Source organism: Microcebus murinus, chromosome 3 (assembly GCF_040939455.1).
Source record: "Microcebus murinus isolate Inina chromosome 3, M.murinus_Inina_mat1.0, whole genome shotgun sequence".
NCBI classification, from domain to species: Eukaryota; Metazoa; Chordata; class Mammalia; order Primates; family Cheirogaleidae; genus Microcebus; species Microcebus murinus.
This window is the reverse complement of record NC_134106.1, coordinates 72,298,530-72,321,847: the sequence shown is the minus strand read 5'-3', so window position 1 is coordinate 72,321,847 and position 23,318 is coordinate 72,298,530. Positions and strand designations below refer to the sequence as shown.

The following is a 23,318-nucleotide window of genomic DNA, read 5'->3' as shown; positions in this document are numbered from 1 at the left end:
GTTCGGCTCCTGACTCCAATATCTCCTGGCTGTGTGACCAAGTCCCCTAACCTTTCTGAGCCTTTTGTTTCCTTATGTGAAAATGGGAATAGCAACACCTAGATCTTGATAACTTTGGAACTAGTGACCATTACTATTGAATGAAACATACTTACTACTTAAAAACTTCAAGCAAGAAGAAAATTACAAAGAAGTTCTGAAAGCTCACCACTCTCAGAGTGTCTTTAATAGTTAAATGAGGCCGGGCGCGGTGGCTCACGCCTGTAATCCTAGCACTCTGGGAGGCCGAGGCGGGCGGATTGCTCAAGGTCAGGAGTTCGAAACCAGCCTGAGCAAGAGCAAGACCCCGTCTCTACTAAAAAAATAAAAATAAAAAAAAATAAAATAAAATAGTTAAATGAAATAACGTGTAAAAGTAGCCGGCACAGAGCCTGGCTCAGGAAGAGAGCTTAGTGGACGTCAGCCTGGTCCACCTTCCCAGCTGTCATACAGGGAGGTGGGGCCAGGTGATCACTGAGCTCCTGGTCCTCCCCCAGCCCACTCAGTCTCAGGCCGCTGTGCAGAGGGAGATGGAGAACCTCTATGTGGGACAAGGCCATGTCCCCGGAATACCCACCCTGCCTTCCTTACTTCTCCCAGTGCAGGAGAGTGTTCAAAAGACATGAAGCCCTAAAACTATTTTCTAGTTTCCAGAAGAAAGACCAATTATCCTAGCCAGGTTTAGCTGGATGACCTTCGGCAAGTCTCATATTCCTATTCATGCAAGAAGATATTTACTCCCATTTATACAGCACTTCTCCATTTTCAAAGACATGTTTTCGTGATTCTTTTTTTTTTTTTTTTTGAGACAGAGTCTTACTTTGTTGCCCATGCTAGAGTGAGTGCTGTGGCGTCAGCCTAGCTCACAGCAACCTCAAATTCCTAGGCTCAAGCAATCCTTCTGCCTCAGCCTCCCAAGTAGCTGGGACTACAGGCATGCACCACCATGCCAGGCTAATTTTTTCTATATATATTAGTTGGCCAATTAATTTCTTTCTATTTATAGTAGAGATGGGGTCTTGCTCTTGCTCAGGCTGGTTTCGAACTCCTGACCTCGAGCGATCCTCCCGCCTCGGCCTCCCAGAGTGCTAGGATTACAGGCGTGAGCCACCGCGCCCGGCCTGTGATTCTCTTTTTTAAAGCTTCACAACAACATTTAGAGTAGTGGTGATCATTATCTCCAAGGGACATTATTCTCGTGAGGGTCCCTGATGCTGGCCACTGCCCCCAGCAGAGGACAGATGCAGCCGCGAAGCCCACCTGCCCGCCTGCAGCCCTGAGAGCGCCCTGCCAGGCAGCTGGTCCTCACTCCCGCTCCGCCGTGCGGCCCTGCTGGGCTCTGTCATCTGTCAAAGTCAAGAGGGCTGGAAGGGCAGCTGCTGCTCAGCTCCTTGTATGGAAATAGCCAGTTACTGGACAGATAAACGCAAAGACAAGGCGGCCTCATGGGGGAATGAGCCCTCTGAAATCACAGCCAGAAAGGACTGAACCAACAGTTCTGTCTCTCTGGGATGCTTGCAAACCCTCAGCCTGCCAGGTCCCCCCTCAAAAATTGGGGGGAAGTGTTCTAAAGAACATTCCATCCTTCTCTACACTTATGCCACTAAAAAAGAAAGAAAAATTTAAAGTTTAACATTAATTTTTTTATTTAAAAATTAGAAAAACGAACATTCCATCCCTCAAGTACCCAGAAAACTTCACAATATTTTAGATTTTCTCATTCCTTCTTTCTTTTCTTCCTTCTTTCCCTCTCCTCTCCTTCCCTTCCTTCCCCTTTTCCTTCCTTTCACAAGTATTTATTGAGTATCTGTTACATGCTGTGCACAGAGCTGGGTGATACAGGGCCTTAAAAGTAATGAAGACCTGACCTTGCCTTCAAGCATAGACAGTCCACAAGCATGGTGACCCGCTGCAAGTGTCAAGGCAGGAAGACCTGGCTTCCACTAAGGTGGGGGAGAGGAGGAATCCAGGAAGGCAGTCACCTAGGAGGTAAGTCGGCACTGTCATCACCCTGAAGATGGGCCGAGGCTGAACTCAGAGAAGGTCAAGATCTTCAGGGAAGCAGAGCCCGCATGAGTCAGAGGCCTCGGCGTGGGGATGTGCCGGCACACAGAGGAGACAGGAGTCGCTGCTTGACCAGATCATGGGATTCATGTTGGCCCTGAACATTATAGACCTCAGCATGGCAAGTTAGGGGGATTGCTTCCTTGGTTCAGGCCTAGGAATTGCCAATTTATTTTTAACATCCCTTTGTATTAAAACACCAACTCTCAAGAGTTTCTCTGCCACACTCATATGACAAGGTCCACACGCCTCTCCCACACCCCACAAGGACCTGCATGTACATCCGTGTTCCAGCGTGTTCCCACTGTCACCACACCCCTCAAATCACATTCAAAGCACATCCTCACATACAAATGAGTGATGATGGCGTCATTATGGAGGCAAACTGCCATTTGATCTACTCTATGTATAAAAGGCAATTATCGGCCAGGTGCAGTGGCTCACGCCTGTAATCCTAGCACTCTGGGAGGCCGAGGCAGGCGATTGCTTGAGATCAAGAGTTCGAAACCAGCCTGAGCAAGAGCGAGACCCCCGTCTCTACTAAAAATAGAAAGAAATTAATTGGCCAACTAAAAATACATAGAAAAAATTAGCAAGGCATGGTGGTGCATGCCTGTAGTCACAGCTACTCAGGAGGCTGAGGCATGAAGATTGCTTAAGCCCAGGAGTTTGAGGTTGTTGTGAGCTAGGCTGATGCCACGGCACTCTAGCCTGGGCAACAGAGTGAGACTGTGTCTCAAAAAAGAAAAGCAATTATTCCCAAACTGCAAAATTTAAGAATTATTTAGCAATAGAGCTCACAACAGGTCGTATGAGGTGCCAACATGTCTTGCCTCTGCAGCCAAAAGTGCCAAATTAAAGGCAAAAAGTCTGGCTGGGCACTGTGGCTCACACTTGTAATCCTAACACTTTGGGAGGCCAAGGAGGGAGAATTGCTTGAGGCCAGGAGTTCGAGACCAGCTTGAGCAAGAACGAGATGTCATCTCTACAAAAAAATAGAAAAATGAGCTGGCATGGTGGTGCTGGTTCCTGTTATTTGGGAGGCTGAGGCAGGAGGACTGCTTGAGCCCAGGAGTTTGAGGTTGCAGTGAGCTATGATGACACCACTGCACTCTAGCCTGGGTAATAGAACAAGAAAAAGGAAGAAAGGAAGGAAGGAAAGAAAGACATAAATCTAAATCTACTGTGGTTGTCCTTAGCATCAAGTACAAACATTTAAGGTTATGATCTGAATACTTACAAACCCTTATTCATTCATTTTCTGAACTAATTGTTCAGAAATTTCTCTAATCCTTTGATTAAATTATTTCCATTTTTAGCATCATTTATCCCCTAACACCCACCCACCAGCTGTTATTACAGGAAAGGCCACATGTGTGTTTGTGTATCTGCCAGGGCTAATCCTGGTGTTCCCACAGGCTCACATGGAATTACACTGGCTAAAAGCCCAGCTGTCTCCGCTGGTCCTAGAGAAGCTCATAACAGGTTCAATTTTCCAAAAAAGCCTGGCTGACGGTAATTTCTTTAAAAGTACTCAGGTTTTTCTCATGTTCCCCTCTATCTCTTCCCTTACACATATACATATACATATACAAATGCACATACACAACCTCCTGTACACTTACATCTCCTTAACCAGAATCATTTAAGAACTTGGTCAAGCATTTATTTAAAGAACTTTTTAAAAAATCCACTAGCTTTCCTTGCTCCTTCTTAACAAACTTTGTGATGAATTGGATTAATCTATAAAATTCACATTATTAGTTGTGGCAGGCTGAATAACAGCCCTCCCCAAATTAGGGCAAAGTCAATGTCCTAATCCTCAGGACCTGTGAATATGTTACCTTACACGGCAAACAGGCCTTTGCAGATGTAATCAAAACTAAAAACCTTGAGATGGGCACAGTATCCTAAATTATCTAGGTGGGCCTCATGTCATCACAAGGTCCTTATAAGAAGGAGGCAGGAGGTCCAAGGGGGAGAAGATGCTACACTACTGTCTTAACTAGGAAGGGGGCCAGGAGCCAAGGAATGTGGGCAGTCTCAAGAAGCTAAAGATGGCAATGAAACAGAACTGGGAGCCCATTTTAGACTTCTAGCCTCCAGAACTATAAGATAATAACTGTGTGTTGTTTTAAGGGTATGGTAATTTGTTACAGCAGCAATAGGCAACTAATACATTGGTTTATTATTGCAATCACTTATTTCCCTTTTTATAATAATAACATGCATATTCCTGTTTCTTACCTGAGTTTCTGGCTCTAACCATTCTGAGGTCCCAGAACCAGCTTTCAAGTCTTCTAAAATTGAGGGATGGGTACCCTTTCCTTTATTAAGATTAAATATGATTAACTGAACTGGCAAGAGCAAAAGAAAATGAAGCAGACAGTACTTTAAAGCCCACTTAGGGGACAGTGAGAAGTGATGGCTGGACAAGACGTGGGGACACTCAGTCCTGCTTTATGACTCACCCCTGTGTTGACCTGGGGAAGGCCCATGACCTCTCTAGGCCTCAGTTTCCCCATTTGTAAGAGATGATTGAATAAATTCAATGGGTCTCAACCTTCTGGATTGGGGACCATTTGAAAGTAATGAAAGCTATGGACTTTCTCTCCAGAAATAAAAAGCATGCATGCACAGCTACATAAACGTTGATCCTCCAATTATAGGTGTTTCCCTAGCTAAGGATTCATGGATCCAAATGAGGAACCCCAAGTCTAGACAAACTCTAAATTCAAGATAAACTGAGATACACTCAAATTCTGGCACTGCTAAAAATGAATAACTAAATAGTATTTTAGTTCCTAGCACTTCCCACAAGCACCATTCCTGTGCAATTTCTTATATTTGATGATATAATAAAATAATAATGAGAGTGAGCTCCATTCCTCGATTAGCATAGCACTCCTCTCTTGTTGCACCGGAGTCCTTTGCATGTACTGAGGAAATCATGTAACCCACAGAATCTCAGGCTGGAAGAGATCTTGCGGGTCATATTTCCCTTCTGTTGCACAACTCTCCGTGTAAGCAGAACCTTGCCAGGTCTTTACCAGGAAATAGTGAGGGGCCTCGCAGATAGCCCTGTCCATTGTCAGACAGCACTGACAGGCCCATTCTACCCACTGGGCAATCAAGGCTCAGTGCCGAGGGCCTAAAAGCTTCCGGGTGCCCCAGAAAATGTCTGGGACCTTAAAACACCTTTTAATAATGCTAAAAAAATAAAAACAAAAATAAAACAGAAAAAGCAAAATGAAAACCAATAACAATTTCAAAAGCAGAATTGTAAAAATCCATTCAGAAGTGATAAGCAGAACTACACTTCACATATCATGAGGTGGCACCTCCGAAGGTAAGGAGTTCCAGAGCCTACGTAATTTTTGCATGCCTTGAGCTCTGACTCCTGGGGCTTTTTCTCCTTCCCACTTTGACCTGAAAGATGACTCTGAAACTTCTGTCCAAGGAGCCTAAAGGTTTTAACTTTTCAGTTAAAAAAAAATGCTCAGCACCCTCCTTTTTTTCAAATGATAGCTTATTATTTGTAGATGGCTATTAGAAGAGATTCTCCAACTTAACTGTGTAACATGCTTCAGATTCCTTCACCTGCTTGATTCTGAACTCATTCCAGTTTGACCATATATCTATTATGTACGGATATTGTTTGACGGTTATGATGATGATGGTGATGATTATGATGCAATTTTATTCATGCTGCTAAAAATTGTCCTCCATGGGTTTTATTCTGTAGATCAACTGGGTTATCTAACTGATTGATTTTAGAGTTTAGAGAAAATGAAGGTTCTATTTCAGGGTCTGGAAGAGTCCTTCTAGGGCCACCCACAGAAAATATAAGAATCTAATAATTTCCTTGCTGAAAGACATGAGTCACTCTTAAGGCTAAAACCATTTATCTTCTCATTCTACTTGACATGAAATAAACTAAATAAGCTAAAAATGAAAAATAAAAGAATACAATGACAATAAGGAATAGAATAAAAGTAAGCTAAAGAAACAAGAAAGAAACTTAAAGCTTAGATATTTTTAGAAGTACACATAAGAAAAATGGATACTTTTAAAAATAAGATAAAAGATACGCAAAATTTTTAAAAGACATAACTAATTGAGGACTACAAAACAGTTGAAATCAAAACAAAAATGATCCAAAAGAATTCCCACAATTTAGAAGACCTGGATATAAAGGAGTAATAAACAATGAAGGCCAGGTGTGGTGGCTCAGGCCTGTAATCCCAGCACTTTGGGAGGCCAAAGTGGGAGGATCATTTGAAATCAGAAGTTCAACACTAGCCTGGGCAACACAGCAAGACCCCTGTATCTACAGAAAAATTAAAAATAAAAATAATTTTTTAAAAAAAATAGCCAGGCATGGTGGCACACACTTGTATTCCCAACTACTCAAGAGGCTAAGGCAGAAGGATTGCTTGAGTCCAGGAATTTGAGTCTATAGTGAGTTATGATCATGGCACTGCACTCCAGCCTGGGCAACAGAGCAACACCCCATCTCTTAAAAAATATATATATATAAGACCTTTGAAAAGAAGAAGAAAGTAAAAAAATAAATTTTTTTAAAATAAGCTATGCATATATTAATACTTAAATATTGAGGGCATCAAAAGAGAACAGACAATTCATAAAAGAATAAATATTAATGACTAATAAAAATGTTCACTTCTCTAACATTAAAGAAATCAAATTAAAACAATACTAAAATAAGTTTTTACAGGTTAAGTTGGAAATATGAAAAAGTAAAAGATAGCTTTCTCTGTTGGCCAGTATTGGGATGGAGAGACAAGCCCCATGCTACTAGTGGAGAAAAGTATGATCTCCTTTGGTGAGGTGATTTGGAAATCTATATCAAAAGCCTCAAAAACGTCTTTCAAACCCAAAATTTCTACTTCTAGGAGTTTATCTTTAATAAATAATCAGAGATATTTGGAAATAATGACTAGGAAAAAATGGAAAACACCCCTGATATCCAAAATATGGCATCTAATTCAATTAATACACAACAGTCAACAAAAGGAATACTATGCAGCCACTAAAATGGTGCAGAAAGATATTAATGGTTTTGAAAGTTACAACAAATTGTGAAGTAAAGAAAACAGGTTACAAAATAATCCCACTTTTTTGAGGAAAAAAAATATATATACAACTTCAAATTGGTACTAATTGATCAATACTTATGTGCACATATGCAAATAACATTCACAAGACGTCAGGCAGGAGGAAGGGAGGAAGAGGGGATAGGTAAATTCACACCTAATAGGTGCGGTCTGTCTGGGGATGGGCACACCTGTAGCTCTGACTCAGCTGGTGCAAAGGCAATATATGTAACCTCAATGTTTGAACCCCTGTAATATTTTGAAATTAAAAATTTTTAAATAAATAAATAAAATCAAGTCAACAAAAGGGGACATATGTCACTAATTTCAGCTTGCTAGGCAACTAGTCTACTCCACTGCATCTCTTCTATTGCTCAGGAGATGCAGAAAGTTTAGGAGAAATTATGTACCATTTAAGACAAATATATATTGATTGATTTTTGTTTACTAAAATAGAATAATTATAGGAAAACTATTTAATCTGTAGACTTTGTGTTGTCTTATTTCTCTAAGCGAACTTCCTATTTGATCTTTCAGTCTTACTAACAGAAATAAAATTAATATTTAGAATTCTGCTTTAGGAAAATGAAGGAATGTCAATCTGTATCTTCTGTCTCATTCTCTGAAATTTTTCATATATAATCAAAACTTCTTAAAACTAATATCGAAGACAAATATTTTTCTTACTTTCATACCAATTGATATTCAGGGTCATTGTCACTTTATGTGTTTAGGGTTGCAAGACGAGAACTTCAGAAGCTGATAATTTCCTGTAGGGTAACTTACATATCTATAATTATATGTACTTATTTTATAATGATTCCTTTGGTATGTGATCTGAACCATTTAGAGATATAAATTCATCATTCATATTTTTACTTCTTAAAATAATAATTTTAAAACCAAACAAAAAATATATATAACTTAATTACATTGAATGAAATATTATTTAATGTATCACTTAATAATCTTAAATTATTAAAATAATTAAATGATTATTAAATGCATCATTTTTATTCACTACTAAGAAAGCAAAAATCATTCTTTCAATTAAACCATAATGAGCCATAAATTTTAGGATACATCATGATTTAAATGTTAAAATGAAATAATGTATATTCTGAAATTGACAAAATATGTGTCCTGGAGTTGATAAATGTGGCCCACTCTATGTGTGCCATTTTCCTTCCATTCTAAAATAAACTTCTTCCCCCATATTTTAATAGCTGGAATTTAGAAATAGGTCTTGTAATCAAGGTATTCATTTAATGTAGTGTTTCTCCCAGGACCCCCACCCCACCTATGACTCATCACGATCAAGAAAATATTTAATATGCAATATATTTGCATGAGACAACAGAGGATGTACACAAGAATGTTAATAGTTTTTTTCCAAATGGTAAGATTGCAAAGAATTATTATTTTCTTCCTTTGGTTTTTCTATAATTTATACATTTTCTAAAATGAGAAAATCTGAACAATGCCAACAACAAAACAGCATCAAAAATTCCCAACGCCCCCTCCAAAAAAACAGCATGAATACCCACATTACCTCCATTTTACATAGAGGCAAGCAGGATCATGTGGGCTAAGGTATGGCGGAACTCCCACTTGCTGTCCTCCCAAGAACAAGGAACCCTCAGAGAAGAGAGCTAAAGGGGCAGGGAGCCACATTTACCAGCCCATGCACCATCCTGGTGTCTCATCTACTGTAAAATACTGTATCCAAGAAAAGCAACTCCTTTGTAAGCAGACCTCAGCCTACTACTGCACCTTCACTCCTTTCCAGTACCCAATCAAAACAACCAAGAGGGGTGGCAAATAGACTTCGTTTCAAATGTCAGTTCCCAATGATCAGTAGTAGCCCCTTGGAGTGCCCTGCTGGAAAGGATTCTGAGGCCAGTTGGAGTTCTGGAGCAAGGTGTGCTTGGTTGATTAGTCATGAGTATTTGCTAAGCCTGAAAGAATTTTCCCAGCTTTATTCTTGCTCTCTTACATTTAAGCAGGCCACCTGCTTTTCTAAAGAGCAAAAACAAAAAGAGATCCTAACCAGACTAAGGACTGTAATTTAAGGGCCTGGTTTCTGTTAATGCTAAGCTGGGGGCCTATTCTAGCAAAGACACAATTCAAACTTGCAAATCAGTATTTCATAGTGCAGCATTATATTTTAAAGTTGAATACACATATATTAATGACCCAATAATTTCACTCCCGGGATACACACTTCATGTATCTCCTCTTGAAGATAGGGAGATAGGGAACCTACAAAAATGTGCATAGCAATCATTTACAGGAGAATGGAAAAATTAATTGTTTGTAATTAATACAAACACACACAGTTTATTCATATTATTAATATTTTCACAAAACCATATGGGTGAATAATAAAAAAAACAATTGAGTGAAACATGCAAGTGGCATAAAACCATATATAATATTGTACCTTTGTTTAAAAGATCAAAAACAAAACATAAAAACTAACTTATACATCGTTTAGAAATATATAACTATGTGGTAAAATTATTATTTAAAAGGCAGTAGAATATGCAACACAAAACTTAAGACAGTTACCTTTGGGGCTGGTATGGGACAGGATAGATAAAGGTAAAGAAGATACAATATGTTGGAATATTCTAGCTGAGTTGGTGTTCATTTATTGCTATGCTTTATATTATATATGTCACAATATATAATGTATATGTTAGAATATATATGATAGTAGTTAGAATACTATGTATTACATATATTGTTTAAAGAATTAATTTTTGTTTAATGCAGTGCTCAACTAAAAATACGATCTTTCCTCATGTTTGTATTGGAAGGGAAGGGCAGAAAGCCTGTCTTGCAATAACGTTGATTAGAACTTGCCACCTTTATAAAGTGACTTTTGTGGGTAACTCAGGCCTACCTCCTTCTTATCTTTAGGGCTGAGCCTCACCAGAAGCCTAAAGTGGATACGACTTTCCTTTGATGCCTCGCTGGGCTGTCTCAGGTATAACCAAAGAAATAACAGCCTCTCATCTGTGCAGCGACAAGTTTGGATAATGCATTTTGAAAAAACCATCTCTTTTAGATTTTTTTCAATCATTTTAAAGATCATTTACTCCAAACATCCCAATTTGTATTACTTTATTACTATCCTAATGTAACATGTAATGGAGCATTTTATCTATAATATGCACTGAGGTTGTTTTTATTACTTCAAATGAATGACAAATTATTTATAACAACAAAAACATGGAAACAACCTAAATGTCCAGTCATCAGCAAGTGACAGAAGAATGTGCAACCTTTTAATACTATGTCTCTGGGCTGGGTGCAGTGACTCACGCCTGTAATCCTAGCACTCTGGGAGGCAGAGGTGGGAGGATCGCGCAAGCTCAGGAGTTCGAAACCAGCCTGAGCAAGATCGAGACCCCGTCTCTACTAAAATTAGAAACAAATTATTGGCCAACTAAAAATATATAGAAAAAATTAGCCGGGCATGGTGGCACATTCCTGTAGTCCCAGCTACTCGGGAGGCTGAGGCAGAAGGATCGCTTGAGCCCAGGAGTTAGAGGTTGCTGTGAGCTAGGCTGACGCCACGGCACTCTAGCCCGGGCAACAGAGTGAGACTCTGTCTCAAAAAACCTCCCCCCAAAAAAAACAAACAAAAATACTATGTCTCTGAAGAATATATAATAGCACAGGAGATATTCTAAATTATTAAATGAAAAACATAATAGCTTGCATAATAAGATCCCAACTGTGTATTACAAATGAAACCTATGTTTTAAAACAAGCTGGAAGGAAATACCCAGCATGTTAAGAGTGGTTATCTTTGTGTGATAGCTTTATTTTTCTTTCTAAATTTTCTAAAATAAGAACTTTTATAACAAAAGGAAAGCCTACTCAGCTCTAAACATTCTTGAAAGAGAAACTTTATTCCTAGCAGTTTGGGAGGCTGAGGCAGGAGAATCGCTTGAGCCCAGGAGTTCCAGGCTGCAATGAGCTATGATCATGCCACTGCACTCCAGCCTGGGCAACGGAACAAGACCCTGCCTCAAAAAAAAAAAAAAAAGATATTCTCCTATAATTTAGACAGAAGCGGCGGGAAATGGGGTGGGGAGAAGGAAGGAAAGAAAGAAAGAGAGAGGGAGGGAGGGAAACTGATTGCCTAGATTGGCTTTGGGGACTGGGAGCCACCAAATGGAGGTGTTCTTTACAAGGCCAGGTGGAAACTTGATGGAGCCCCAAGATCAGTCAGTGTTCGCAGTTCCCGTGTTTCTGGATCGTTGTGTTTTAACTGTGAATCCAGCTGACTCCCTAGCTGTACTCACCCCTCCCCTGACACAGGCACAAACTAATGAGATAAGATAAGCTACCCCTGAAGAGCTATCAGTGTCACCTGGGCCCCCTATAGTCCTCAAGTAGTTGTGAGCCACATGCCCCAGCTCACATCCTTATCCCTGAAGGTCTTGGTAGGCAGGAAGAAAAGAGAATGTGAAAGTTAATCAGTTTATCGCTGAAAAGCAGTGCCCATTCCCAGGATGGTTAGTGCAGCAAGCCAATGACAAGGCCTACATTATCAGCGGCCATCTTGATTCCCACCACGTAAATGTCAGGCAGGTCACCCCAACTTTGATCTCAGAAAACACTGTCGTTATAATGTAATCGCCGTGTAGTTATGTTTAAAATAAAGATTTATTATTATTTTAGAAGCTCAGTAAACCAGTGTAGACAGGGATGTGGGGAAAATGGGAATATAAACTTAATAGATAAAGTCCCAATCAGTTAGAGCCCCTTTGGAGAGCCTATTAAAACTGAAAACAGCACACCCTCTGGGGCAGCAGTTTCTCATGGGTGTGATCTAGTCATATGCCCTGGAGAACAGTCACACACATGTACAGACACAGCTAAGGACTTTGTTTGTTTTTATGAAAAATTGGAAACCACCAAATGTCTCTCAATAGGGAAATAGATAAATAAAAAGTCATATATTTACAGGGTGGAATATTTACAGCAATTAAAATTGGTGATCCACATAACATATGTATCTATATGGATAGCTCCATATGTAGTTAAAAGAAACAGATCTTTGGGGATTTAAAAGAAGTATCTATAGACTTATAGTTCCTATAAAGGTAGACATCAAAAACATGTTTAGAGAAATGAGCAAAATGATATCTAAAGTATAAAATCACTTCTGTAAAAAAGATAACATAGACAAATTGCAGCTATCCATTTTGATAAGTGCAAGTACATGTATATAATAGTACAAGAACACTTTAAAAGGAAATGCATTGAAATAATAACATAAGTTACCTCTGAAGAAAGGCAGAGGGGACTGGGACTGGGATTGGGTGATAGTCTAATTTTTCAAAGGTAAATGGATTCCTGTGTTACTTGTGTATTTATAATTAATTTTTTTTAAGTCTGAGCAATTACTTTATCCTTTATTTGTTATATCAAAAGAAGCTAAAAACATGGAGTTTTATGTAAGGAAATGTTTCCTACAGAACCACACCCACCTTTCTACCCCCAGTACACTCTTTTCTTCCCTTTTTTTTTCACTTGCTGTCACAGCATTTGGAAACAGCACACCCTTTCAGCCAAGTTCACCAGTGTTAGGAGAAGGTGCCCAAAGCCTTTGCTCACCTTTATCACCCTTCCAGGAACCACAGCAAATCACATTGGCAATGACCCCTTGCAGAAAAAGTTATGCCAGACAACAGTTAGCTGTCAGAGGTGCCATCTTGTTAAAAAAGATCACATGAATTTTATCCCTTCCCCTGATGATTCTGAAAGCAAAGCATGTTAGAGTTTGGCACCAACCAAACCAACGGGAGAGAAGAAGGCAACTCTAAGAAAAGGCAACTCCCCACATTTCATACCTGTCAAAAACTACTGCAGAATAAGCCCGCTCGGCAAAGATGACATCCGCAGCCCAGAACTCTTTGGTGGCCTTCAGACCCCGGCCTTTGCCCTCAGAAGTGAAGACCTCCACGTTCTCCATTCTCCCTATTGTCATCTCAGAGTCTGTCAGGCCAGCACGGTGGATATTTAACACTGAGCCGAGTCTCTTGTCACTGCTTCTATTTCAGCACCTTCAGCATCCCAAAGAGCAAGACTATAAATGGACAAGCCACCTCCCCTTCTCCACCCCCTCTCAGCCACTGGGCCCTCACCTCCCCCTCTACTACTTTTCCTGGAGGTGGGGATGGGACAAAAAAGAGGACGATGATCTGGAAAGGGAAGGTCTCACTCATCACCCAGCAAAGCCCACTGAGCAGAAAATGACCATTTTCTGGGCTAGTGTGGTTCTGGGCTTGGGCCTGAAAAGTTTTGAAAAGTTCCTTTGTAGGAAGAAACTATCTGTATATGCTAAGTTCTGGCTGCAGTCATGTTCAGTTTTAATTGGAATAGGGAGCACTTGGTCAGTAGGGTATTTTTAGCAGCCAGATGCCTCTGTCAATCAAAAACAGACAGCTGGAATGGTCCAAGAGAAGAGACAAGGTGAAATTTGCTGCTCTGGGGCCCTTCAGCTGTCAGCTTGCACTTTCTCAAGTGAGATGGGCCCCTTGCCCCACCCTTCTCAGTCTCTGCCGAGGTGGACTGTTTGCAGGAGGCTGCAGAAGCTAAACTGACCTTTGGCGTACACGTAACAGCACTATTTAGTCTCCAAGGGGCATCCTTCCTCTCCAATATCACCTGGGGCTCTCACAGCACCCCTACTTCAATGCATGGAGTTCCCTGTTCTCAGAATCACTGATGATGCTGGCGGATGCAGGCTGGATACAAAGAAGGCAGGCTTTAAAAATAACCCCCTCCCCGCCTGTCTCTATCTTCCTATCAAATTTCCTTTAGACTTGTGTCTGCTGCCAGGAAAATACCAATGTGCTCTGTCCTTCTTCTTACCCAGGAATAAGAACATTGAAAGGACAATTCTAAAATCTAAATGCAACTCTTCTTGGCTACCAGACAGCTCTCGCTGAGGATGAAAAGAAAGACACCTGCAGATCTAGAGCTCTGGCTTATCTTCCAAGTAATATTTTTTTTAGTTGGGATGCATCTAATTATGGAGGACCCCATATCCTAGATCTTTGTAAGTGTAGTAGTTCACAAGCACTGATTTCTAAGTAGGATGGATCTGGGTTTGAATACTTTTTGCCCCAAAATTTAGGGGGTACAAGTGATTTTTTTGTTTGTTTCACAGATGAATTGTATGATGCTGAAGTCAGGCCTTTCAATGTACCTGTCAGACGGCTAGTGTACATTGTACCCAATAGGTAGATTTTTATCCCCCACTCCCCTCTTAACCTCCCTCCTTCTTGGTTTCCAATGTCTATCACACTTCTTTATGACTATATATATAACCTTCATTTAGCTCCCACTTATAAGTGAGAACACATGGTACCTGTTTTTCCATTCCTGAGATATTTCACTTAGGATAATGGTCTTCAGTTCTATCCAAGTTTCTGCAAAAGACATTATTTCATTCCTTTTATGCTTGAGTAGTACTTATGATGTGTGTATGTGTGTTTGTGTGTGTGTGTCTGTGTCTATGTGTGTTTATACACACACACACATACATTTTCATTATCCATTCATCAGTTGATGGGCACTTAGGTTGGTTTGCAAGTGTGAATCAACTTCTTAACAATGTTGATTCTTCCAATCCATGAGCATGGGATGTTTTTCCATTTGTTATTTCTTTCATCAGTGTTTTGTAGTTCCCCTTATAGAGATCTTTACCTCTTTAGTTAACTATATTCCTCATGCCTCAATATCTTTTTTTTTTGGGGGGGGGTACTTCTGCTTATGTGGTTAATCGCATTTATTGATTTGTATATATCAAATCATCCTTGCATCCCTGGGATGAAACTCACTTGATCATGTTGAATTATCTTTTTGATGTGTTGTTGAATTTGTTTTGCTAGTATTTTGTTGATGATTTTTGCATCTATGTTCATAAGAGATATTGGTCTGTAGTTTTCTTTTTCTGTTTGTTGTTGTGGGTTCAAATTCTGAGCCTGCCACTACCACCTTGAGATGGAACCTCAAGGGTGATAATTTCCACCTAACTGGGTTTTTGTGAAGGTTAAATGAGATAATATGTATAAAGAACATAACATAGCACTTGGCACTTCATAAAGTACTCAGTAAATGATAGCTCTTTCATTTGATTCATTCTACCACATTATCCTCTCTTAACTATCAAGATGTACCAAAAATTATAATGTTTCTTCAACCAAATTGCATCTCCCAAATACTTTGACTCTGAAAATGACATCAAAAATCTGTTGTCAGACCATATATCCCAATTTTTAGGTCAGGACACACAGCTGAGAGAATATCTCAGTGACTTCAGATATATCCCAGAGAGCAAAACACCTTAAGACATTTATCAAGTTAGGTGCCTCAAAAAGTAAACATCGCCTATTCCCAAGAAAAAATATATTAAGTTTTTCTCCCTGGTTATCTAGTGGTTAGGAAAAAATAAAAAGGAGTTTTTCAATCCAGGTTAGCTTCCAATGAATGCTGATATCCACATTTACAGGCAACTCAGTGCCTTATAACAACTAATCTTCCCTCAAGGACCAGGGGTTCAGTCTGGCAGGAATGAGGTTGTTCATCTATAGACACTGTACTCTTGGAGCAGGTTCAACCCAACCCATAGTCAAAAAAGAAATCTACCTACCCCGAGACCAGAAAGAGAGAGGAAGCACCAACCCTTAGGCTTTAATTATACCTATGGGTCACAACCTTATCAGAACAACCATTATTATATTATTAAAGTATGGTAGACAGAATAATGGCCCCCCAAAGACGTCCAGGTCCTACTGTCCATGTTACCTTACATGGCAAAGGGACTTAGCAAATGTGATTAAGGATTTTGAGATGGAAAAGTTATCCTGGATTATTGGGTAGGACCAGTATAATTACAAGGATCCTTATGAGAGGAGGGCAGGAGGGTAAGGGTTAGAAGAGAAGGCGATGTAACAATGCAAGCAAGAGGCTCAGGGTCAGAGATATATTTGAAGGTGCTAAGCTGCTGACTTTAAAGATGGAGAAAGAAGGGGTCATGAACCAAGAAATGGGAAAAGGCAAGGGAATAGATTCTTACTCTAGGGACCTCCAGATGGAGCGCAGCCCTGCCTCCTCAGTTTTAGCTAGGTGAACCCCATTTCTGGCTTCTGACTTCCAGAACTCTAAGATAATAAATGTATGTTGTTTTAAGCCACAACATTTGCCATAATTTGTTACAGCAGCAATAAGAAACTAACACATAAAGTATTATACTTTCTCATTACAGTCTCTCATTATAATAAATATATAACATCTTTTTTTGCAACTCTGAAATTCATACATAAGATCATATACTAGCTCTTACACCTAAAAAACATAAATCACTAGTCTAACTTAATAAGGGAGAAAGAAAATGAAAGTTAATTTGTATTACATTAATATATATTAATTGTAAATTAAATAGGTAAATGTGCTCATTATACATATGATTGGGTACAACTATACTAGAAGACATGATAAAATCGTTAGATGTTTGCACCTCTAAGTTGAATCACTATGATAGTGAGAGCTAAAAATGAAGATTGATTTTGGAGACACAAATACCATTTGGGGCATTATTGTCTACAACCATGATTTTCTGAAATGGTGAATGACTCTTTGTGGAGTTCTGAACAAAAGAAAGTATCATCTTCCTTTGGTTAACAAGAAATTGCATTCTTGGAAAATTCAGTGTATATTAAAACTTTATAAAAACTACTCTATGATTACATACAAAACAGAGTTCTAGACTCAGATAATTATAAACCAGGTTTTGCCTACCTGAAATGCATGTTTGGGTATTTGAGGTTGTGCAGAATGGGCAGAGATTCTTCACTGAATCAAATAAGGCCGCCCCTTGTTTCCCAGGGCATCTAGCACCTCTGGCCAGGATCAGTGAGACAGGAGATGTTAGGGTTAGTTCCCAGGCTGGTGGCGGTGAAGGGGGAAGTGAGCTCTACTACACTGCATATCAACACAAATCCTATGTAAAAATTTCATGCCCATCTGCCCTTGCTACAGCCCCTCCCCAGTCTTTTTTTTTTCACTGAGATCCAAGCCTTTCTTTTTTTATTTATTTATTTATTTTTTTTTTTGAGACAGAGTCTCGCTTTGTTGCCCAGGCTAGAGTGAGTGCCGTGGCGTCAGCCTAGCTCACAGCAACCTCAAACTCCTGGGCTCGAGTGATCCTTCTGCCTCAGCCTCCCGAGTAGCTGGGACTACAGGCATGTGCCACCATGCCCGGCTAATTTTTTATATATATATCAGTTGGCCAATTAATTTCTTTCTATTTATAGTAGAGACGGGGTCTCACTCTTGCTCAGGCTGGTTTCGAACTCCTGACCTTGAGCAATCCGCCCGCCTCGGCCTCCCAAGAGCTAGGATTACAGGCGTGAGCCACAGCGCCCGGCCTCAAGCCTTTCTTGATGTCCCTGCTCTGCCAACAATATGCCAGTAGCACCCCACAATCATTGTGACAACCCTAAGTCCGCACCACATTCTAAAATGCTTCCTATGTAAACTAGCTTCCATTAAGAACTATGGGTCTTATCTATGTAGACTTGCTTTCATTAAGAACTATGGATCTTATCTTCAGGAAAAGTACATCTAGAGTTTTGAAAGGATTTCTTACTGACCTACTCAAGATGTTCAGTCAGAGAAGAAAAGGTTTAGGAAGGACATGAGAGCTTTCTTTGATGTCATACATCTTGAAGTATGGAAGAAACAGATTCACTCTGCCTTTCCTGAGAGATCAATCTAGGGCCCAGGGTGGACATAATTGCATGACAATATGGTGTGATGGTTGAGATTGAGCTTCACAGACCTTCACAACCATGTCTCTATAGATAAGCCCTTCTCCACTCCAAGAAGACGGAAACTTTTTCCATTGTTAATGATTTCAATAGGCATCCAGTCTCCTTCTTTTGTGTCTCTGAACAAAGAAGGGTTGTGAGAAAGGGAGAAAAATGAGATGATTCAAGCCAAAAGTCACTGGTCCAGGAGAGAAGTCTTAGCTGGAAGATTCCAGACAAGGAGACAACAATAATGACCACTATGGGATAGAGCCATTGTTCTGTCTAGCTATATTTCAGCTGACCACACACACACACACACACACACACACACACACACACACACACACACTAAGAACATTACCATGGCTCCCCAGTACCCTCATACCCTAAAGAAGGTGAGAGGCAATTGGTGCAGGATATGCTACTCACAGGTAATGCAAGTCCCTAATCACACAGCTTAAGGGTAGAAGAATGTGATATGAAGAGGCCAGGAGTGGGGGCTGCTTGGAGAGAGCTATCAGTGTAATATTGTAAGACTAGGCAAGGGCTTCAAGCATTCTCTTAATGTAAGCTGAGGCTCCACTTGTTAACCTGCATTTTGGGAAGAATCTGTCCCTAAACACCACATTGCAGCCCCTACATCTTTAACTGTAGCCTGTATTCATATTATTGTACTGAGCCTTTGAGCTAATAATGTCAGAAGCCTTGAGAGAGTGATGGTGTTCCCCTTGGTTGGGTATGTTGCAATTCAGGGACTATATACAAATAAATGTGAAGGTGGAGACGTAAATCAAGCCTATATAGTTTGTGTTAAGTTTTGAATCATTGGGGACAGTTTGTGTACCTGTTTTATTTATTTTTTTTTTCCGGCAAGGACCGGAAGACCTGCTAGACAAATTCTAAAAGAGCTTTAACACTTGTACCTGTTTTAATACTGCAGCCACTAATCTACTACACTCTGGAAATACTCCAATCATCATACCTGTTGGAAGACCCACTGGCTAAGTCACATGCCTGCGATCACCATCTAGTGGCAAATCAAGGGAACTGCAAAATCTTAAATCTTTCCTAAGGCCTATTTTAGTAAAAGAACAGCCCTTAGGGCTAGATTCAACCTTCTTTTTACCCAGAGCTAAGATTCATTTAGACCAGGGTGATACAGGAAAGTGGACCCCAAAAATGGAAGATCAGGCCTGAAGACTGAGTCAGTTCTTGGCTTCACACAGGAAAGAATTCAAGAACAAGACAACAGAGTAAAGCAAAAGCACATTTATTAAAGTAGGAAAAGAAAAATGAGGCTGCCCCATAGGGTAGTGGCTACCTCTCAGAGCAACAGACAGTGAGTTGCTGGGGTCTTATTTTATATCTTCTATTTAATTTTATGTTAAGTGGAAGGAGGATTATTCATAAGATTTCTGGGAAAAGGATAGGGAGTTCCCAGAACTAAGGGTCCTTCCTCTTTATAAATCATATAGGGTAAGTTCGCGGAGTTGCCCCAGCATTTCTAAACAGTCATGGCACTGGTGAGAGTTTCTTTTAGTATGCTAATACATTATAAAGATGGTATAATGAGCAGTGAGGGCAACCTAAGGTTATTTTTCTGTAGCCATCATGGTTCTAGCTGCTTTTGGTTGGCTTCTCCACCACTTCCTGTTTTATCAGAGATGTTGGTTCGGGTCTTATGGCTCCTTATCAAGCAGGGCCTGCTGTTTCCCTATCTTAAGGGGGCACCTAGGTTCCTTTACAGCTGTGGACTAAGAATGGTTTGTACCTTCTTTAAAGGTTGAGGAAAACAAATCAAAAGAAAACTAGTTTGTGGCACAGGAAAATTATATGAAATTCAAATTTCAGTGACCATAATTAAAAATGTATTAGAAAATAGCCACACTCATATGTTTACATATTTTCTATGCCTCCTTTCACACTACAACAAGCAGAGTTGAATATCTGCAACAGAAGCCATATGGTCCGCAAAGCCAAAAATATTCACTATCTGGCCTTTGTAAGATATGTTTGCCAATCCCTGCTTAGACTAATAATAGCTTAATACCTGACAATGCTAAATAGGCCAAGGGAAGCTTACTGCTTCCAAGTGCCTTCACTAGCTCATTCATTCATTCATTCATTCCACAAGCACTGAGAGGAACACGATCAAGGAAAAAGTTCTTGTGCACATCTACCACTCACATTCCAGGATGAAAGGAACAGCTTCCCTCCCTAGTAGACCATGATAAAAAAAAAATAAAAATAAAATAAAAAGACCATGATATCCTGCATACATCCCTGACGAAACTTCACACTCTCCGGACTCTGTGTTTTTACTCAAATAGCATGCTTGCTTCCCTCTTTCTCCCTCTGGCTCTAAAAAATTCTTAGTTGTAAAATGCTGTCCTCCCCAAAATTTCTAAATTCACTCATTCCACATGCATTTATCAGCACATGTATCAGACACTGTGCTCAGTGCCCCCATGTAAAAATGAATAAAATATAGGCCCTGTCTTTAAGACATTGACCATTTAACGAGGATTATGAGCATGTAAGGTGGTGAGAGATAGAAGACAACAACGAAAGACGTTCAGGGCAGTCTGAGGAGCCAGGGAAGAAGGCTTCAGAAGAGAAGTGGCAGACAAAGAGAAGTGGGGCGTGGGAGAATAAGAACGGGAGGAGACCATTTCAGGCCCAAGGACACAGCAAGAGCAGAGATGTAGAGGTCAAGAAACAGCATGACATGTGAGACAACTGACTACCGTTGGGTGGGTATTGTGGGAGCTACGGAAGCCGTGTTATACCATACTTTACCATTCTGGCACCAGCACTTTTATATCCCACTGTTACATGCACATTTGGAAGCTATTCTAACAGCAACAACTGTTTGAACGCTTAAAATTGTTCTTTATTTACATTACCACAGGTTTCACAGCACCTTTTGAGATGCTGTGAATTGACTTCTGACTTTACCTGAAATTCCTGTCTCTCAAAAATGTATGAAACCAAACAGTAGCCCAATTGCTGTGGGACCACTTGCTCAAGACTGCTTGGGTGTGGCTCCCCAGGCCACAGTTACACATATTAGGCTCAAAGTAAACCTCCTTATTTTACAGAGTTTGGAGTTTTTTTTCTATTAACATTTCTGAGGGGAAGAGGAGTTCATTAGGAAGAAAAGGAGATGTTAAGTAAGATAGCAAAGGACCTCTGAGACTGTCCTAGGGGACAAAAGTGGATGCCTTACCTTGGTGCTGCCTTGAGCCATTGCCCCACCTGGGAAGAAGGACAAGGGCACCCCCCATATTGGTGCTGCCCTACCTTAATCCTGCCCCAAGTAACTGCCACACCTGAAGCTTTGAACAAGCTTTTGAATCTGCAAAAGAAGGCAGGGAATCCCCAGCCCACAGGCCAGGCAGCCCAGGCACAATAGGATTTGGAAAGTGACCTAGAGTAGCCTAAGGCTAATTATCTTGTCATTACCTGTCCATCAAAGCAGTTCAGTGGTGACATCTGAATCCCGAGGAGGGCCCAATCTAGACACTATAAAATAGGACCCCAGACCATAATCAGAGCCTTTTTTTATGACGAGAGGCCCATTCATTGCCTGTGGCAAATGTATCTTGCTCTTGCTCTGTAAATGTATCTTGTCCTTCCTCAATAAACTTCATTTCTCGCTTGCCTTGCTTTTGGTGTGTCTGGCCATTCTTTGGCCAAGAGCACACCAAGAACTGAGAACAGACAAGATTACCAACCCCAAACCCCAAAAGAGAGGGCATTTCAAGAAAAAGGAGAAGCATATATGGTACTTTAAGTTGAGTTATGCAATAGTATGCATATAAATATATAGGAATCAGTATAGGTTTAACATTACATAATTATAAGGTGAAGGCAGTATAGGGAGGTGAGGGCAGTAGAAAGATAATGAGACCAGGGAGGTATGCAGAAACCTGGTAGTACAGTACTTGGTTTGACTTTTTCCAATAGACTACGAGGAGCCAGTAATGAGTTTGAGATACAGCCTTTTAGCAATATGGAGAGTAGATTAGAGTAGTTAAAGTCAGAAGAAGGGAGATCTTAGCATGTTTCTAGCAAGAGATGATGAGAATCTGAAATAAGACAATGTCAGTGTGACAGAAAGTAGAGAATACCCAAGAGAAACTTTTGCACAGTGCACCAGGAGACATGCTCATTAACAGGAAAATGGAAGTGTGTCTAGCTAGCAATGAAATGAATAAACTACAGCTGTATTCAACAACTTAGATGAACCTCAAAATACTAAGTGAAACAAGTCCCAGAATACTGCATAAAGATTAAATCTTATAAAGCTTAAAAACAATCTAAATATGTTTTAGCCATGCATATATGTAATAATGTAAAGAAAAAGGAAACGATGAATACAAACCAGGGTAGTGATTTATTTGGGAAATGGGGCTTCAGATGATGAGATTTATATGTACTTATTTGTGTTATAATATGTATTTGTGTGTATAATATATATAATAGATGCATATATTGAAAGAGAGAGAGAGAAAAAGGTCACTTATGGACCAATGATGACAACCAAAGATTGTGCTTAATCTAGTCTGTGTATTAAAGACCATAACAACATCACTAATCATTAGAGAAATGCAAATCAAAACCACAATGAGATTGGCCTGTATCAAGAAATCCAAAACAACAAAAGCTGGTGAAGATGTGGAGAGACGGGAACACTCTTACACTGCTGGTGGGACTGCAAATTAATGCAACTGTTGTGGAAAAGAATTTGGAGATATCTGAAAGAGCTAAAAATAGAAATACCATTGACCCAGCAATAGCATTATTGGGCATCTACCCAAAAGAGAATAAGACATTCTATTATAAAGACATCTGCACCCGAATGTTTATGGCAGCACAATTCACTATTGCAAAGATGTGGAAACAACCCAAGTGTCCATCAATTCATGAGTGGATTATTAAAGTTTGGTAAATGTTTACAATGGAATATTACTCAATTCTAAGAAATGATAGTGAGTTAGCACCACTTATATTATCCTGAATTGAACTTACGCCCATTATCCAAAGTGAGGCGACACAAGATCAGAATAATGGGCTCTACATGTACTCACTATCAAATCGGTACTGACTAACACTATGGTGCTCAAAGGGTGGTGGTGTTCACCAGGGATTTGGGGGTTTGGGGGGATAGACCCATAGCTGAGGGATGTGGTGAGCATTGTGGAGGTGAAGGGCATACATCTAACCCTTGCTAGGGAGAGGCAAAGATATAAAA

The 23,318-nt window shown here is 40.1% G+C and overlaps 1 protein-coding gene and 1 pseudogene across 2 annotated transcripts in view; both read right to left on the bottom strand.

Moving 5' to 3' along the window:
• The window catches only part of SMYD1 (SET and MYND domain containing 1), a 42,920-nt gene extending 29,628 nt beyond the window's left edge, over window positions 1-13,292 (bottom strand). For both annotated transcript variants that reach the window (XM_012774339.3, XM_012774340.3), the window contains exon 1: window positions 13,094-13,292. In XM_012774339.3, the coding sequence (XP_012629793.1) occupies window positions 13,094-13,230 (137 nt within the window). In that variant the 5' untranslated portion in view covers window positions 13,231-13,292. The remainder of the gene's footprint in view (window positions 1-13,093) is intronic.
• A 5,630-nt stretch (window positions 13,293-18,922) lies between these two features.
• Window positions 18,923-18,980, bottom strand: LOC142870340 (uncharacterized; annotated as a pseudogene).
• Between the last annotated feature and the right edge of the window lie 4,338 nt (window positions 18,981-23,318).